This window comes from Hyperolius riggenbachi, chromosome 6 (genome assembly GCF_040937935.1).
Source record: "Hyperolius riggenbachi isolate aHypRig1 chromosome 6, aHypRig1.pri, whole genome shotgun sequence".
NCBI classification, from domain to species: domain Eukaryota; kingdom Metazoa; phylum Chordata; class Amphibia; order Anura; family Hyperoliidae; genus Hyperolius; species Hyperolius riggenbachi.
Genome location: NC_090651.1, coordinates 367,421,478 through 367,441,406, shown reverse-complemented (window position 1 = coordinate 367,441,406; position 19,929 = coordinate 367,421,478). Strand labels below are relative to the sequence as shown.

General features: G+C 47.4%; 1 protein-coding gene across 2 annotated transcripts in view; it reads right to left on the bottom strand.

The window, feature by feature from the left end:
• Positions 1-19,929, bottom strand: part of APLP1 (amyloid beta precursor like protein 1) — a 117,142-nt gene that overhangs the window by 26,999 nt on the left and 70,214 nt on the right. For both annotated transcript variants that reach the window (XM_068241850.1, XM_068241851.1), the window contains exons 3-8: positions 19,558-19,687; positions 15,742-15,854; positions 15,480-15,652; positions 13,389-13,561; positions 10,083-10,204; positions 8,004-8,078 (exon numbers count right to left, since the gene is read on the bottom strand). In XM_068241850.1, coding sequence (XP_068097951.1) covers positions 8,004-8,078; positions 10,083-10,204; positions 13,389-13,561; positions 15,480-15,652; positions 15,742-15,854; positions 19,558-19,687 — 786 coding nt within the window. The remainder of the gene's footprint in view (positions 1-8,003; positions 8,079-10,082; positions 10,205-13,388; positions 13,562-15,479; positions 15,653-15,741; positions 15,855-19,557; positions 19,688-19,929) is intronic.

Sequence of the window (19,929 nt, the reverse complement as noted above, 5' to 3'; positions counted from 1 at the left end):
TTGGTAGACCTCAGAGAGGGGAGATGTCAGTTGATTGATTGGTAGACCACTGAGAAGAGCATGGAATACAATGGTCAAGTCGTGGTATGCTGCGAAGCCCTGCCAAGCGTCTGCAGGTCACCCAAAACCCATAGAAGTAGGAGGGGCCAGAAGGACACAAAACAGTGAAAAACAATGACAAGGTTAAAGGACGAACATTGCATGAAAATGGGAAATGCAATGCAGATGTATTTCTGCTATAAATTGTGCAAAAGGTGGACTTCAGCTTGAAACGTACCCCACCCCGTCCTCTGGAGAAATATACCTGATATCCCAAACCCTCCTGCTAATGCTCCTTACGTCATGCTAACTCCATGGTTCCGGAATGTTCTGCGGGATAAGTGGCCCCCGGGGGACGTTACCTTGTTAGCTGCATCTGGCGAGCGTACGGCGCTGGATGACACTGACTTCACCGTGTAACAGTAGACTTTATTACCGCGGCGTTCTATCTGTCAGGCCGTCATGTCCCACATCTTGTTTTTATGACAAGGAATTATCGGGCGGCTCCGGTTTCACAATATCTGCTCTCCCTCCCTGTAACGCTATCTCTTCTAGTCACCGGCGGTAACACGACCCTCAGAGACCGGCCTGAGTGGGCCTAAAAGCTATTACTTTCCCAGAACATTAGGGAGTCGGAAAATTAATGACTTACCCATCTGCTCTTCTTGCAGATTTTTTTTTTTTTTGCTTAATGGTTGGGAGGACTCTGGATCACGGTTGCAATAATGTTGTTTAAAGGCAGGCCTGGATTTTCCTCACAGGAGCCTATAGGTACAGATGTCCAGGGCTGGCACCCTAGACTTCACCCTCCGTGAGGTTCCCTCTGAAAATGGCGCCTGCGAATAATGGCGCACGGTGTTGCCGCTAATCCGTTTGCCGCTTATCGCTATTTAACGTTAAAACCTTATCGTTATTTAGCGTTAAATCCTTATCGTTATTTAGCGTTAACACACAGAACCCTCTCTGTACCTAACCCTAACCACCCCCCTGGTGGTGCCTAACCCTAAGACCTCCCTGGTGGTGCCTAACCCTAAGACCTCCCTGGTGGTGCCTAACCCTAAGACCCCCCTGGTGGTGCCTAACCCTAAGACCCCCCTGGTGGTGCCTAACCCTAAGACCCCCCTGGTGGTGCCTAACCCTAAGACCCCCCTGGTGGTGCCTAACCCTAAGACCCCCCTGATGGTGCCTAACCCTAAGCACCTCCCTGGTGGTGCCTAACCCTAAATCTCCCCTGGTGGTGCCTAACCCTAACCTTGACAGTGTTACATTAAATCCATTCACCGTTTTGCAGTTAAATAACTCCTGCAGTTTGGCTTATGTAGGGCGCTATTGATAAATAACTTTACTGTGCGCAATAACGTCTGCTGTTTGGCATATGAACGGCGCTATTGATAAATAACGTTACTGTGTGCCGTTTTTCTTCTTTTTTCCCTGTGCGCCATTATTATACCGTACGAACGATAAATGGCGATAAGCATTTCTTTTTAATGCGGCGCCATTTTTATGCATAGGCGCTGTGTGCCATTATTCACTGATCCGCCTCCATGAACCTGCAAACCCCCGCCGGACCGCACCACAAGTGTGCTGGCTGTCCCAGCTGTCACTTCTCCCTTACTTCCCTTGTCCGTCATAGGTAAATGCAGGTATCCCTTAGCATTAGGTAGCCAGAGGTACCCTCAGTATTAAGTAGCTAGCAGTGCCCCTTGACTGAAGAGAGATCTCGTCAAGGGAATGCTGAGAGCAGGGTGGATAACCTCTCATTTATGCCCTGCTCTGGACTCTGCATAGGGAAACAGGAAGGGAGGGACTGGGGGAGGGAAGGAAGCCACCTTTCCATCATCAGGCGCCTGTAGGCACGTGCCTGCGGTGCCCTATGGTAAATCCAGCCGTGTTTAAAGGACAACTGAAGCGAGAGGTCTATGGAGGCTGCCATATTTATTTCCTTTTAAACAACACCAGTTGCCTGTCAGTCCTGCTGATCATCTGCCTCTAATACTTTCCGCCATAGACCCTGAACAAGCATGCAGCAGATCAGGTGTTTCTGGCATTATTGTCAGAAGATTATCTGCATGCTTGTTTCTGGTGTTATTTAGACACTTCTGAGGCAACCTCCATATCACTCTCACTACAGTTGTCCTTTAAAAACATAGATTATGATTATTTTTTTCCGTTTCTGACAGTTGAGAATTATGTTGTGATTGCAAGTGTTGAGCTTGAACACCGCGTAATCGTAATTTCACATCGAAAGTCGCAATTACGATGTAATATCTTAATACAAACTTTCTGGCAAATTTGTAATTCTTTTCCACATAACCGTAATTAAAGGACAACTTTACTGAGAAGTATATGGAGACTGCCATATTTATCTCCTTTGAAGCAATACCAGTTGCCTGGCAGTCCTGCTGATCGATCTTCTGCCTCTAAGGCCCCATTCACACTTACATTTGCAAAACTCTAGCAATAATTATTGCTTAAAGGGGAACTGAAGTAAGAGGTATACGGAGGCTGCCATATTTATTTCCTTTTAAGCAATACCAGTTGCCTGGCAGCCCTGCTGATCCTCTGCCTCTAATACTATTAGCCATAGCCCCTGAACAAGCATGCAGCAGATCAGGTGTTTCAGACTTTAAAGTCAGGTCTAACAAGACTAGCTGCATGCTTGTTTCTGGTGTGATTCAGATACTACTGCAGAGAAATAGACCAGCAGGGCTGCCAGGCACCTGGTATTGACTAAAAGGAAATAAATATGGCAGCCTCTGTATAACTCTCACTACAGTTCCCCTTTAAGCCGCAGTTATGTTGTTCTCTGTGTGGTCAGATTGGACCTGGCTGTCCTCACTGATCACTGTGAACACCTTTTTGTTTTTATTTCCCACAGAACCACACAACCCAATTTATTTGTGCATTGGTCTACAGCATACATGTCAAACTCCGGCCCGTGGGCCAAATCTGGCCCTCGGAGCCCTCAGATTTGGCCCTCAGATGGTTTTCCCACTTTGCATTATGTTTGGCCCACTCTAGACCAGCAGAGAATCCATATTGGAGGGTAAGCCCTAGATCACCAGGGAAACCATATGGGGATAGGGTTGCCACCTTTAGGGTAAAAAAATACCGGCTTGTGGGTGTGGCCTGAGGGGTGTGGCCTAAAATTGGGAGTGGTTTGTCACGGACTTTTTAAAAGACAACTGACAAGAAAGGGATACAGAGGCTGCCATATTTTTACTTTTAAACAATGCACATTTCCTGGCTGTCCTGCTGAGCCTCTGCCTATATTACTCTTAGCCTCACAGACCCTGAACCAGCATGAAGCAGATCAGATATTTCTGACTGAAGTCTGACGAGATTAGCTGCATGCTTGTTTTAGATGTGGAATTCAGACACTACTAATGCTAAAAAAGGTCAGCTGGCAGGCAACTAGTATTGTTTAAAAGGAAATCAATATGGCAGCCTCCATATGCCACTCTGTCAGTTGCCCTGTAAGGCTCGGTCTGAGTTTCTTGAAGGCAGCATGCCGTGCCACAAAATTTTGCAACAGTAAAACGGGATCAATGGCGCTAAAAGGAAATGTAAAATTAAACTTACCTAGGTCTTCTTCTAGCCCCCTGAAGTCATTTTGCTCCCCCCAGCAGATGTGCCCGCCTAAAGTGTAATGACAGCAAGGGACCAGAATGACTACAGGGGGCTAGAAAAAGCCCTAGGTAAGTTATACTGGGTACATGGGGGTCAGTGTGAGAGCCATTAGTAATCAGTATTGTATGGTCCCCAGCCCATTACGGATCTTCCAAATTCCCCTGTCAGCAGCTTCTGCAAGTAATTCCTGGTGGGGGTTACATGCACACCACAATGCATCCCAGGAGATATAGGCTGGTTAGATGCCAGTGCATCAATGTACTCACATCTAACCAGACTATATCTCCCAGAATCCATTCATCTCCCAAAATCCATTGCGGCATGTTGCCACCACACAGTACAAATGCTTACAGAAGCTGCAGACAGGAGAACTAGATAGGAGGATCCCAAACAGGTTGGGGCCAGAGGATCAGCACCCTTTAGTTAAAGAGACACTGAAGCGAGACAAAATCTCGCTTGTTCTCTTAATAATAGCAGGGGCATGTTTGCCCCTGCTAAACCGCCGCTATCCCGCCGCTCTAAGGGGGTCCCTTACCTTACAAATCCCCCCCTGCAAAATCCACGACCAACTTGGTCGTAGATTTTGCTGCCCTGTGTGCTTCCTGGTGAGGCCGGGCTACGAGCCGCAGCCCTGCCGCACAGGCGTCTATCAGCGGCGCAGCGCCGCCTCTCCCCGCCCCTCTCAGTCTGCCTTCACTGAGAGGGGCGGGGAGAGAGGCGCCGCTGATAGACGCCTGTGAGGCAGGGCTGCGGCTTGTAGCCCTGCCTCACCAGGAAGCGCTGCACGGGGGGATTTGAGACGTAAGGGACCCCCTTAGAGCGGCGTTATAGCGGCGGTTTAGCAGGGGCAAACATGCCCCTGCTATTATTAAGAGAATCAGCGAGATTTATTCTCGCTTCAGATTCTCTTTAAGTAATGATGCTCCCCCTGACCCCCACACCCACAGTAGCACACATTACAAACCTGCAATTTTAAAAAAGTAAAAAAAACATTCACTGCACTTTACTATACACCTTAAAGGGATACTGTAGGGGGGTCGGGGGAAAATGAGTTGAACTTACCCATGGCTTCTAATGGTCCCCTGCATACATTCTGTGCCCACGCAGCCACTCCCCGATGCTCCGGCCCCGCCTCCACTTCTGGAATTTCAGAATTTAAAGTCAGAAAACCACTGCGCCTGCGTTGCAGTGTCCTCGCTCCCGCTGATGTAACCAGGAGCGTACTGCGCAGGCCCAGTATGGTCTGTGCTTTGCGCAGTAAGCTCCTGGTGCCATCAGCAGGAGCGAGGACACGGCAACGCAGGCGCAGTGGTTTTCTGACTTTAAAGTCTGAAACTCCAGAAGTAAACTGGAGGCGGGGCCGGAGCATCGGTGAGTGGCTGCGTGGGCACAGGATGTCTGCGGGGGACCAATAGAAGCCATGGGTAAGTTCAACTCATTTTCCCCCGACCCCCCTACAGTATCCCTTTAAAGGGATACTGTAGGGGGGGTCAGGGGAAAATGAGTTGAACTTACCCGGGGCTTCTAACGGTCCCCCACAGACATTCTGTGCCCGCGCAGCCACTCACCGATGCTCCGGCCCCGCCTCCGGTTCACTTCTGGAATTTCAGACTTTAAAGTCTGAAAACCACTGCGCCTGCGTTGCCGTGTCCTCGATCCCGCTGATGTCATCAAGAGCGCACAGCGCAGGCCCAGTATGGTCTGTGTCTGCGCAGTACACTCCTGGTGACATCAGCGGGAGCGAGGACACGGGCATGCAGGCGCAGTGGTTTTCTGACTTTAAAGTCAGAGATTCCAGAAGTGAACCGGAGGCGGGGCCGGAGCATCGGTGAGTGGCTGCGCCAAAACAGGATGTCTGCGGGGGACCATTAGAAGCCCCGGGTAAGTTCAGCTCATTTTCCCCCGACCCCCCTACAGTATCCCTTTAAAGTATACCAGAAACGAAGCATAGTTAGTGAACGTTTTAAACATACCTGGGGCTTCCTCTAGCCCCATGCGCACTTATTGCTCCCACGTCGCCATCCTCAGTCTTCTGCTCCAGTACCGGGTCCCGTAACTTCAGCCAGTCGCGGACAGTGTGAGCATGCGCAGTGCGTTCTCTCCAGCGGAGAATAGTACTACGCAGGCACAGCACTACTCTCAGCTGGAGAGAGGGCACTGCCCATGCGTAAAACTGTCTGCGACTGGCTGAAATTATGTGACCTGGTACCGAAGAGGGAGAAGACTGAGGACAGCGGCATGGGAGCAATAAGTGCAGATGGGGCTGGAGGAACATACGGGACCCCGTACTGAAGCTGGAGAAGGCGGAGGACATCAGCGTGGGAGTAATCCGTGTGGATGGGGTTGGAGGAAGTTTTAGGACCCATTACTGGAGCAGGAGAAGACTGAGGACGGCGGCATGGTAGCGATCCAGACGGATGGGGCGGGAGGAAGATATGGGACCCAGTATCGGAGCAAAAGGCTGAGGACGGCGGTGTGGGAACGTTCCCTGCGGATGGGACTGGAGGAAGTTTTGGGACCCATTACTGGAGGAGGAGAAGACTGAGGACAGCTTCGTCTGTGCGATAAGTGCAGATGGGGCTGGAGGAAGTGACGGAACCTGGTACTGAAGCTGGAGAAGTCTGAGGATAGCGGCGTGGGAGCGATAAGTGCAGATGGAGCTGGATAAAGTGACGGGACCTGGTACTGAAGCTGGAGAAAACTGAGGACAGCGGCGTGGGAGTAATCCGTGCAGATGGGGCTGGAGGAAGTTATGGGACCCGGTATCGGAACAAAAGGCTGAGGACGGCAGTGTGGGAGCGATAAGTGCAGATGGGGCTGGAGGAAGTTATGGGATGTGGTCTCGGAGCAAAAGACTGAGGAAAGGCGATGTGGGAACGATCCCTGCAGATGGGGCTGGAGGAAGCCCAAGGTATGTATAAACCCTCCACTATGTTTCATCTCTGGTGGTGTGCATGAGGACTTATGACACATCACGCAGACACATCAGACAGACACATGTATCACACAGACATCACAGCAGGCAGACATCAGGACACATCACACAGACATCACAGGCAGATATCACTCAGACATCACACACACACAGACATCAGGACACATCACACAGACACACACACGCTGCATTCATACAAGCAGAGCACCTCTCCTACAGCAGCACTGCGTTCTGCAGCCTGTGGCAGCTTCAGCTTCTCCACGTGTGTCTCTCAGTCTCTCTCTCCTTCTCCGGGGCACGGGGGCAGAGCTCATTTTGGGGGGAGGGGTGCTGGGCATTCCTCTGAACACTGAACTGTATCAGTGTGTTAAGCTCAGCGCTGCAGTCGGGGGAGGCAGGGGGGTGTGTACATCCAGCAGAAGGGAGAACAGGCTGTAAACTTTACTCGTAGTTTATGCATTATGATTACACTGACCTGTTGTCTCCCCCTCTGCTCTTGTGGTTCAGTCCACAAAAAAAAAAAAAAAACGGGCACATACATTGCCGGAAAAACAATTTTTCCGGCAGCGGCTTTGTAATTAAAATTCCGGCCGGGCCGGGGAGATAACGGCCAGGTGGCAACCCTATATGGGGAGGGGGACAGCACTAGATACCAGGGAACTGTATAGGAGTAGGAAGGGGGCTACTAGACACCAGGGAACTGTAGAGGCAGGGAGGACCACTAAACACCAGGAAATTGTATAGATGAGGGAGGGAGGACCACTAGACACCAGGGAACTGTATAGGGGATGGAGGGGGGCTATTAGACACCAGGGAACTTCATAAGGGACAGAGGTGGCCAGTAGACATTGAGGTTGGCCCGCGACTTGGTCCCAGAGCTTAATTTCGGCCCACTTTGTATTTGAGTTCGACAGCCCTAGTCTATAGTACAACAGCCCAGTTTGGAAACGGTCGACTTGTCACCCACTGGGAATCAGGAAGCAGGGATTGAATCTACCACACTGCCCACTCAGGAGAAATTGCACTTCCTGTTTACCCAGTAAACTCCCTCCTTTCATTCAAGGCCGTATTCTTCTTCTTCTAAGAAAATCCAGTCTTTCAAGAAAACTCAGAAAACATCCAATTTTTAATTTGCATTCCTGGATTGCCGGCGTGTCCCTGGTGGCCCTGAGCTTCTCTTCCTCGTTGCCGCCAACCCTGTCATCATTTCACGCCGCTTAATTTGTGTTTCTCCCCCATACAGCAGTCCTTGGCTTTGATGTCTTGAAGACCCCCGCAAGCCTCTCGCCCACACACGCCCGCCATGTATGAATAGCGGAAAATTGTTTTTCCATTTGTTGTTCCCCTGAGTCAGAGACTGGCTGTTGTGAGGAAGGATTAGTCACTGCCAGCTACCTACCTCATTCAGCGCCTGACGATCAGACTTGGGTAGGTTTTTGGCCTGGTTGTCGGCTTCTGCCCACTCCTTCATTACCTTCAAATGGAGATGACAAAGAGGACCAGTCAGCATGACAAGCATGACATTTTGAAGGGGGAAAAAATAATCTCATTAGTATAAAAAAATAATCTGCCATGATGTTAGTACAGGAAATACACACTCGGGGGCGTATCTACAATACGTACGGACCACAGCAAAATCTTGCCCCTACCCCCTATGTCCTAATGCCCTCCTCTTAGAGTGTTGCCATTTCACCTGACCAGTACTCCTCCGCCTCCCGGTGTTGTCATTTCCTCTGCGGAGCCGGCACTGTGCCTTCTAAACACCACCCCACCTAGGGTGACCAGAGGTGCCTCAAGAATCCCCCTCTACACCATGCAATTTCACGTGCGATCGAGTGATCGTATTCGATCGAATTCGATTAGATCGATTAAATCCTACATGTCCGATCGGGATTCGACCAATCGTGTGATCGATTTTGCTTTAAAAACTAAAATCGATCACACGACCGATCGAATCCTGCTCGGACATGTCGGATTTAATCGTTCTAATCTAATTCGATCCAATCGATCACACGTGAAATTGCATGGTGTGGAGGGGGCTAAAGGTAGACATGTCCTCTTTTTTTAAACATTCCTCTGTCCTCCAGGCATTCCAAAATCTCGTTAAAATGTCCTCCATTCTCAGAATCACTCATACTTGCGTATGATATGATATATACTGAGATTGAGAAGCAGCCTTCAGCCAATCATCTGTGTGAAGTTACGTTATCATGTTACCACTGATTATGACATCAAGTAGTGGGCGTGGCAACTCTGTTTTATATTCTAGTTCTGCCCGACAGCACAATGAACAGCGGTTAGCTGGAGATTGTCTAAAAAAATAATAACTAATAATAACTAATACGTTTTTGTAAAATGTAACATTTCAAAGAAACAGAAAATTCTAAAACCGAAAAGAGAAAATGCAAGTTTTCTGATCGCCACAAGACGAAATGTGTGTGTTTTGAGGCAGGATGAAAAGAAACGTATGGATGTATGGAACATATGATTGGTCATTTGTGTCCTGCTTTTTAGCCGAACCCATCTGCTCACCCCAGCCCAATCCCCACTGCAGTGAAGCCACGCCCAAAGCCCAGTGCCATCTTCCCCTCCCCCTTCCATACTACCACTCTCTCCAGTTACCTTCCCATCAGTGCCAACCCCCTATCTGTCCCTGCCCCTTCCAGCAATGCCATTTCCTGCTGTATCCACTGCCCACAGTATCCATTATTGGAGCGCCTATTTACTAAATAGGCGCTCATAGTAGATGCTTTTTGTCTTACAGACACTGTACTATTGACCTGAGTGGGTGGAGCCTGCAAAACGCATCATCCTTTTACTCTGTCCAATAAATGTTCTTATACCCGACTCCTTGCTTGAGGTAAGACCTCATTTTAAACAGTTTTTAAATAGTTTATATCCCTGGGGAACCTCTTCCCAGTCTTCTAGTTTGGGGCCACCCCCTGGTATCCGATATCCAGAATTTTTGTATATTGTTTTTTTTTCTGGAGAGCCATTGACAAAAATATAAAAGAAGAATCCGCGTGGAGACAGAATTCTCCTCACGTCTTCTATTGTGGTTGCCTAGCAACCCACCTTTGTGCCTAGCACTCTGTTTCTTTATCCAAGTGCCATAATACTACATTATATTGGCGCTCCTGGTGTTTTCTGTTTGTTTGTTTGATTGATTTCTTCCAGTTCTGGAGCTCATCCCTTGAAGTTCCTCCACTGGACACAACTACTGAGTTGATCAGCCATATACATTGTATATGGTTTATGACATTCCGCTTCATGAGGTTATCAGCAAGCCCAAATTTTAATAACTCTTCCTCGTCTGAATTATAATCAAGCCATAGAAAGCCTAAAGATTCCCTCCAATGGCTCGAAGATTGTAAAACTTAAGTAAGAAATAACCTAATGGTGGAATTATGTTGACCATGTCCTCAGTGCATTGATTCAGGGCCTGGTGGTGAATATTGTCCCACTGACTTTAACTTACCTCGTTAATCTGCTTCATCCGCCGCTCCTCAAGCTCCATTTTGGCCCGCAGGAAGTTGGCGTGTTCAGATCCGTCTCGAGGAGACTCAAAGTAGATGTCCACTCCGTCGGTGGGTCGGGAGACTGTGGAGAAGACACACATCAAACATGTTACCGAGTATGGAATAAAGTCCTAGGGAACAAGCAATTCCAATGGTCGAAGGTCTACTGTGGTGTCCTGAATGGTGTGTTTCGGAATGTAGCCTTTCCAGGCAACATTCAAATCTGAAATACATTGTTATATTTTCCTGAATATTGTTCTACACGTTCTTTCATTATTAATAACCCTTTTATATTAGCCAAAGGCTATAAGTTGTGGAGGAACCATATTGTTAAGTCACTTTTACAAAAATTTGAGACCTACAAATTCCGTAGAAGCCAGCAGACCCTGGTGTCTACAAACTAGCTTTAAACGAAATGACAGCTTAAAGAGGAGCTGTCAGCCATACTATCTCAGAAAAAAACCCCACATACATACGGTAAGTAGATAAATACTTGCTCTACTAACATAACATATGTATTGTTATCAATGTTTTGATTTTAGTGATTTCTCTATAGTAAAAATAAGAGAAAATCCTTCTTAGGATTCTCCATTTTAACTGTGTCTATTTTTAAGCCAATCCTGATATCATTTCCTCCCTTACTCTCCTCTGCCTGATTGTGTATGCATAGCCCTCCTCTCAGTCTTCAGGCACTCCCACCCAGCTCTGCAATAGAAAGTGCATTGTCTCAGCATGAGAAATATTGTCCAGTCAGAGAGGAACAGAGGTGTGGTATTATCAGAGAGGAACAGAGGTGTGGGAGGGTAAAACAGGAGTGAAAGTGGCTTCAGCCAATCAGGCTGCATTAGTTAAGTCTGAGGGGAGGTAAAGAAGCAAAAAAGGACAACCCAGCATGCCCTGCAACTTCCTTTGTGTGGCAATGTACCAAATAAGATTCAGGTAAACTGGGGAATGATCATTTATCAACAAGAAAAGTAGTAGTGATTTTTAACGTTTGGATTGCCTGATTAGCATCCTTATTACTAGTTTACCAGATAAAAATAAAGAATTTATTTTTTATTTTATGCCCAACAGTTACACTTTAAAGGGTATGTTCAGGATGAGGAAACACCTAGTTATGTCGGTTTTTGGAATTCGTCTCGGAATAACTTTTTTCCTTTCACTGTAAAGTATGATATGACAAATAACCAAGAACAAAAGTATTTTCTGTTCCTGTAAGCGAAATATAAAAGAAAGTGTGTAACGAGACTTTCAGAGGGTGTTTTCACTCATCATGTTGTGCTTACAAAACACAGTAGCTGCTTCTCTCAGGAAAACTTTCTTTTATCTTTGCAGATAATGGGATATTGGGATTAGTTTGGACTTATTCAATTAGGTGAGTGGACCAGCTGGTTGGAGTTAAGGGGGATCCGTTGAAAAGGGCGCCTGAGCTGCCTGTATGAAAAGGGCACCTCCATAGACATCAATGTTAGTTCTGGAAATATATGCTACAAAGTGGTGAAAAGGGCGCTCAAGTTTTGATATAGGCTACAAGTGGGCGCCCCTTTGTAGCCTATATTTTTTTGGCTACAAGGATTTCGGTTACAGTAGGGAGCAACTTTGTAGCCCATAATTTTTTCGGCTATAAGGTTTTCGGCTACAGTAGGGCGTCCCTTTGTAGCCCGTATTTTCTTCGGCTACAAGGTTTTCGGCTACAGTAGGGCGCCCTTTTGTAGCCCATATTTTTTATTCAGCTGCAAGATTTTCGACTACAAGGTTTTTGACTCTGCTACAAAAGGCCACCCTTTTATAGAAGAGATTTTTGATTTGGGGTTTGTGGCGAGGGGGGTTAGGATTAGGCATCACAAGCGAGGGGGGGGGGGGTGTCTAAGGGTCAGGCACCACTAGGGGGGTTTAGGGTTAGGCACCACCTGGGGGGTCTTAGGGTTAGGCACCACCTGGGGGGTCTTAGGGTTAGGCACCACCTGGGGGGTCTTAGGGTTAGGCACCAACAGGGGGGTCTTAGGGTTAGGCACCAACAGGGGGGTCTTAGGGTTAGGCACCAACAGGGGGGTCTTAGGGTTAGGCACCAACAGGGAGGTTTTAGGGTTAGGCACCAACAGGGGGGTCTTAGGGTTAGGCACCACCTGGGGGGTCTTAGGGTTAGGCACCACCTGGGGGGGGGTCTTAGGGTTAGGCACCACCTGGGGGGTCTTAGGGTTAGGCACCACCTGGGGGGTCTTAGGGTTGGGCACCACCTGGGGGGTCTTAGGGTTGGGCACCACCTGGGGGGGGGTCTTAGGGTTAGGCACCACTTGGGGGGTCTTAGGGTTAGGCACCACCTGGGGAGTCTTAGGGTTAGGCACTGCCTGGGGGTCTTAGGGTTAGGCACCACCAGGGGAGTTAGCGTTAGTGGAGAGTTCTTTGTGAGAGTAAGGATAAGTTAGGTCATAGTAATCACCAGGGGCTGTCTTAGGGTTAGGCACCACCAGGGAGGGGTTAGGTACCACCAGGGGAGGGTTCTGTGTGAGAGTAGGGAGAAGTTAGGTTATAGTAATCACTTTTCTCAGCTATATCTAGAGCTTTTTTATAGCCCTACAAATGTTGCCTATAACAGCACCCTTTTTATAAACTAAAACTAAATGGCATATATGGGCTACACCAGGTGCCCTTTGTAGCCGAATTTGGCATATATGGGCTACACCAGGCACCCTTTGTAGCCGAATTTGGCATATATGGGCTACACCAGGCGCCCGTTGTAGCCGAATTTGGAATTATACTTCTACTCCTAAGATATCCCATGGTTTTAATCTATATTTACAACATAATTTGTTGTCTCTGCTCAATGGCAGTCGATTAAGAATCCTAGAGTTAAAATACATAAGGTATTGACCTTTTTCTGTCTCTCCCCTGCCCACAGAAGCTGTATTCTGCCAGGAAAACTTTTATGGTTGTAATTTGCATATCAGTGAGGTTCACTTTGTCCCCGACAAGACAGAAGCTGTCACTTGCATGCTTGAAAATTAACTTTTTCAGGAAGCAAAGTAAAACAAGAAAAACAGCCTGATTATTAATATGTTTGGCACTGTACATACACTCGTTATGTCACATGTCGCCTCGGGTACACTTTAATACATAATGTTTTTGTAAAGGCGCTTATTATTTTATTCCATGCGCAATAAAATGACACCTTGCAGAGTTTACATTACGTTGTGCCTAGAGGAAGATATACTTGAAGGTAAGAACAATTTATTGAGCCACAGAGGGGAAAGGGAAGGGGATCTGACCTTTAACCTCTGGGGGCAGGGTGGGTGCGCTGCTGGTCGTCTCATCTTCATAGCCGTTCCCCACAAAGTAATCGTCCCACACCGCGGGGTGCTGATCCGGGGACGCCCCCGCCGTGTCTTCCCCTCCTTCATCTATGATGTCCACATTATCTTCTTCAATTTCCACCTCATCTCTGATCAAAGACAGTCAAGAGAGCGAGGGTCAGTGGACCATCTTATCTCAGGGAGGCCATAGTCATGATAACGTCTTATCTTGGCAAAGCATGCTGGGAATTCCAGCTTCACGAAACATTTGGAGCCATGTTCCTTTCCCTATACATAACCATAACCAAGCACAGTCACCACCTATGGCGCCAGGTCTTGATCTGCGGTGACCACCAGTGACTATGGAGTCAGACAGATATTGGAAATGGAATGGCAAGGCTGATAGAGAAAGCTACATGAGAACCACATTGTTTTTATGCAAATGGTTCCCTTATGAAAACTATTAATTAAGGTCTGTACACACGCCGGACTGCAGGCAACGACGGGTCTGTCGTCACCTCCCGCTGGGCGGGTTTTCAGCAGACAGTCCGGCGTGTGTACAGTCTATCGGCGGACTGATACGGCTGTTTTTGAGCGATCCGCCCGGCGGATCGCTCAGAAACAGCCGTATCAGTCTGCAGACAGACTGTACACACGCCGGACTGTCGCTGGAACGCCCACCCAGCGGCGGATCGCTCAGAAACAGCCGTATCAGTCCGCCGACAGTGCATACACATGCCGGACTGTCGTTGGAACGCCCACCCAGCGGGAGGTGACGACGGACCCGTCGTTGCCTCCAGTCCGGCGTGTGTACGGACCTTAATTCTCACTCCATAGAGAACTTGAGGAAGTGATTACATTAGTAGCTGATAAGAAAACAAAAAAGATAATATAAACACTGCTAGCAGTGTCTCAGCTGAATACAAGTGTTCACAGGAGAAGACACATTGTCACTGGATACATTGTAGTATATAAATACAACATATATGCAATAAATCACAATGGCAGCTTTCAGAGCAGATACACTATACTTCAAGAACTTGTCATTTGTAAAAAGACAATAATACCTGTGCACAAAAGCAAATATGATAACTTTATAGGTAATACAAAGAAGCAAAACATAATACACATTTATTCCTCTTTAAATTGTAGGTAAAAACTATAATGCAAATATGTTGCATTATTGATAAGTGCCATATTTTTGTCATTTTTGGAAGACTTAAAAATAAATGCATATTTATATTAAAATGAGCACTGCAGAGATAACATTGAGTTTACTTAGAGTGAACCTTACTTGTCCCTCTATTATATTTGACACAGATTCACCTTAAAGCACCCCTGAACTGAAACGGATATGGAGGCTTCCGTATTTATTTACTTTTAATCAATACCAGTTGCCTAGCAGCCCTGCTGATCCTCTGCCTCTAATACTTTTAGATATAGACCCTGAACAAGCATGCAGATCAGGTGTTTCTGACATTATTGTCAGATCTGACAAGATTAGCTGCATGCTTGTTACAGATGTGTGATTCAGACCCATACCTCCCAACTTTTTGAGATGAGAAAGAGGGACACTTAAGCCACGCCCCTGCCACACCCATGTAACAACCCTAGTCACGCATACCATAAAGATTTCATAAGAAAAATATGTTGTTTTATAATTTAAACCACACTGGTCCTGGTTCATTTTCCTTCATATTTACATTTTAAAATGAGTAATATATCAATTTAAAGGATGGGAATAAAGTTTAGATTCAAACACATTTTTTAGTAGAGAAATATATATATTTACATAGAAAGAGGGACAAATTCCTGAAAGAGGGACAAATGAGAAGGAAAGAGGGACAGAGGGACAGGGCTCCCAAAGAGTGACTGCGCCTCCAGAAGAGGGACACTTGGAAGCTATGCAGACACTACCGATGCATGAAAGATCAGCAGGTCTGCCGGGCAACTGGAATTGTTTAACAGGAAATATGGCAGCCTCCATATCCATCTCAGTTCAGGCATCCTTTAATCTGGGCGGTGGGTGTATTTGTGGTCAGGCACCCCCATTGTTGCCCCTCTCACCCTTTCTCCATGTCCTGTGGCTCTGGTTCGGTCACCGGGAGGCTCTTGGTGGGTTCGGGTGGTGGGGGGCTGCGGGTCGGGCAACACACATACTCCACCCCGCGGAATCTGTCCGGACGGCAGGGAAGCAGCATTCCGTAGCTGTGTAGGTCGAGGTCCTCCGCTGCACAGGCCTTAAAGGGCGACAACAACAAACATACTTAGTTCATCCGAGTGTTGGTAGACCGACCCTTTCCTGCAGGCGTGAGGTTGGCTGACTCACCGTGCGGGCGGTCTCGTGCCAGTGCTGGTAACTCTCACAGGCGTCCATCTGTTCACGGTGGAGGAATCGGCACTTATCCGGCACCAGCAAGGCGTCACTGACAAACTCATTCACTGGAAGGAGGCAACAAAGCAAAAAAATCACAACAAAATATAACAAATGGTTAACTCAGTATGAATACTAACCTCCGGTACTCCTATATAACTACAAACACAAATACAAGGGGGGTAAGAGGCAACCAAAGAGTTAAAAACAACTAAAATGAAAAAAGGAGAGATGGCTTACACCAACCAATAATTACAACTTCATATAACAGTGAAATTTATTAAAGAGACTCTGAAGTCTCCCAAAATTGCATTTTTTATTTAACAATTCTCTTAAGCAGTATAACCCAAGCTAAAACGCAGCAGCAGAACGAGGGTCTTATACCCCCCAAATCCCCAGGGCTGAAATCGGGGAGCGCTTCCTGATAGAGGCAGAGCTGCTGTTCTGCCTCCATGCTTCTCAATCGCCACCTTTCCCCGCCCCTCTCAGTCTTCCTTCACTGAGAGGGGCAGGGAGAGACGGAGATTGACGTGCATGGAGGCAGAGCTACAGCTCTAAGCTCTGCCTCCCGGGGCAGCAAAATCCACGTCTTTGAAAGTTGTGAATTTTTTCCCCCGGGATTTGGGGGGTTAAATACAGTGATCTGCCGCAGGGATGCAGCATTTTAGCTTGGGTTATACTGCTTAAAGAGACCCTGTATCAAAAAAATACGTCCCCTGGGGGTACTTACCTCAGGAGGGGGAAACCTCAGGGTCCCAATGAGGCTTCCCCCACCCCTGTAGCTGCAGGCAATCCAGCGCTGGCTCCTCCGAAGCGCCCACAATCCTGGCTCGACAAGCCTGACAAGGCTTGCTATATTTACCTTCCCGGCTTCAGCGGGGGCGCTGTTGTGGCTCTCAGCACGGAAATAGACGGAAATACCTGATCTCTGTCAGGTCCACTCTACTGCACAGGCACAGGAGACTTGCGCCTGTACAGTAGAGTAGACCGACAGCAATCGGCTATTTCCACCTATCTCCGGGCGGAGAGCCGATACTGCGCCTGCGCTGGAGCCGGGAAGGTAAATATTTACACCTCCGCTGTTTGGAGGGGCACAGCGAGACCGCCGTGGGACGCAGGAGGACGGGGGAAGCTTCCATAGGATCCAGAGGCTTCCCCCACCCGAGGCGAGTACCCCCCAGGGGAACTTTTTTTGTTACAGGTTTTCTTTAAGAGAATTGTTCAAAAAAAAAGTTCAATTTTGGGAGACTTCAGAGTCTCTTTAAGCACTGGTAACGCGTTTCGTGGGTCTGAGCCCACTTCTTCAGACCAATTGTGTTGCCACAATAAATCTATTCAGCCAAGCAACGAGCCTTGTCCCCCGTCCTCCTGCATAGCAACACAGCACATCATCAGCTATACAGCTCACGTGTGTGCATGCAGCCCGACCCTGCAATGTCGTCCAAGGGGATCAGATCCTAATCCCAGACGGGCGACATCTGTCAAAGGTGTGTATGCACCTTTAAGGTAGCCACACACCATACAATTTTTAAAATATCTGTTCAATTTAAGAATTGCAATCAATTTTTCTGACTGATTGTAACACTTCAAAAATCTGACCAATGTACCACACACATATGTTCAATTTTTTCCTCAATTATGATAAAAATGATTGGAAACTCAGAGAAAATTGCTAGGGTGTGTATATTAATAAATTAACAATCCAACACACACCATACAATCTTTAGTAGAAATTGAAGAGAAATATCTGGCACTCCGGATCGATTTAAATCGAAAAAAACGGGAAATCCGATCGAATTTTTCAGTCGAATGAAAAAAAACGTTTAAATTTTTCGAGAGATACGATCGTTTTTATCGAATTACTGTAAAATCGGATCATTTTATTGTATCGTGTGTGGCCACCTTTAGACTTCCTGAATGACTATTGGAATGGTCAAGACGTCTGAGCCCAGGCCAAGTCACCAACTGAGCTCAGGGTTAGTTAATTCTACCCAAGAGCTTCACATGCTGGTATAAAATGTTAAACAAGAACTATACAGTATAGCTATAACGTTCAAGCCATTGTTTCCCCCATTAAATGGAGAATGCTCTTCAAAATTGGTCAACTAACATTCAAATCTCTACACAACCTACCTAGGCCCCCGATACCTAAAGGATTTGTTGCAGCTGCGTGAAAACCTCCCATAACCTCAGATCGAAAGGATCTAATAACTTGATCACCCCCAGAGTCCAATTAACTCACGTATGTAATAAAAGGTTGCCTGGAAGTTTTGGCGCCCAGGAAAGCTGATTTACCGATATTCTGCTATTAAAGAAAGATAGTAAAATATCAGTATTAAACACCAACATTTTACTATAGCTAAAGCTAATCCTAATCTCACACAGAACCATCCCCCGACACCTAACCCTAACTGCCCCCCCCCCCTGCTCAAACACCCTACCTGTCAGCTAACCTTAACCACACCCCAACGCCTAATCTTAAACACACCCCACAATCCTAACATTAACCATCCCCCCAGGGCCAATCACCATAAAATAATATATCAAAAACGTTTTTTTCGTACCGCCATAGGCGCCTATTGAAATACCGACACGTTTATCGAATGCTGGACCCGCTATAAACATCCGCCACTGGACCCCTATGGGGGCACCTAAACTTCTGCCACTAACGGGCACCTAAACTTCCTGCTATCCCTTGCCACACCCAATCAAAACAGCTCTTACTCTGGGGGCGTTTTAAATCCAAACTGAAGAGCCAGCTGTTTAGTCTGGCACTTATGATCACATAACTTTTCCCCTGTACACATCACTATGTACCGATCTGAGACAAGCTTATGAACTTTGGGTCCTCCGAGAAAATCACTTTCTGAATGTTTCATTGTTGTAGTAGGGTCATGTTTTACCCGGAAAGAAAAATGAATTCTATTTTGATAGCAAATACAATACAGGTAGTCCTCGGGTTATGAACGCCCGACATACGAACGACCCGCTGATATGAATGGCCCGATCCTGTCGTGATGACGTCATTTCTGCATGGGGGAAGTTTGAAGAAGCGGCTTCAAACTTCCCCTGCATGTCCCCAGCAGTGTTGGACTCACCTTCAAACCGAGTCTAACGCTGTCTGTTGTCCGCTCTCTGCCTCCTGCTCCCAATAGCCACGTACAGCACCGCTAGATGCAGCATCCATTCGCTTCCTGTATGTCATGTGACCTACAGGTTCCTGTATGTCATGTGACATACAGGAAGTAGTGCGATGCTGCATCTAGAGGTGCTGTAAGCGGCTATTGGAAGGCGGAGAGCGGAGAACAGACAGCGTTGGACTCTGGCTAGAAGGTGAGTCCATAGGGAGAGTGAGGGGAAAGAGGAACAGGGGGGTAAAAACGGAGGCACAGGGGGGGTACAGAGGCACAGAGAGTACAAATGGAGGCACAGGGGAACAAACAGAGGGGGTTCAAACAGAGGTGGAGAAATAGAGGTGCACAGAGGGGGGACAAACAGGCATTGAAGGGGACAAACAGGCACAGGGGAAGACAGAGAGGCACATGGGGGACACTGGAGCCAAAGGAGGGCACATGGGAGGCAAAGGGGACAGAGATAGCACAGCGTTCCGACTTAAGAACAGATTCAGGTTAAGAACGAACCTACAGTCACTATCTCGTTCGGCAACCAAGGACTACCTGTACATATATCCACAAATAAGAAAAAGATACTGTTAGCCGATAGAGCGTTCATTGTCGCTTCTGGTAAACTGTCGTAGACTCGATGACTCACCCAGGCAGAGGTAGGGGACCACGATGTGGAGGCGCCGCTTGCACTCCGGCTTCTGTCTCTGACACCAGTTTGTCACGGTCACCGGCTGGGGGGCCTCCGTCACCCCTGTGATCTGCATCTCCGGATACATCTGCAGCGTCAGGAACATTGCATTACACTTTGCTACTTTTTGATGATAGTTACATAGTTATTTGGGTTGAAAAAAAGACATACGTCCATCGAGTTCAACCAGTATAAAGTACAACTCCAGCCTGCTCCCTCACATCTCTCTGTTGATCCAGAGGAAGGCGAAAAACCCATACAAGGCATGGTCCAAAAGGGAAAAAATTCCTTTCCGACTCCAGATGGCAATCAGATAAAATCCCTGGATCA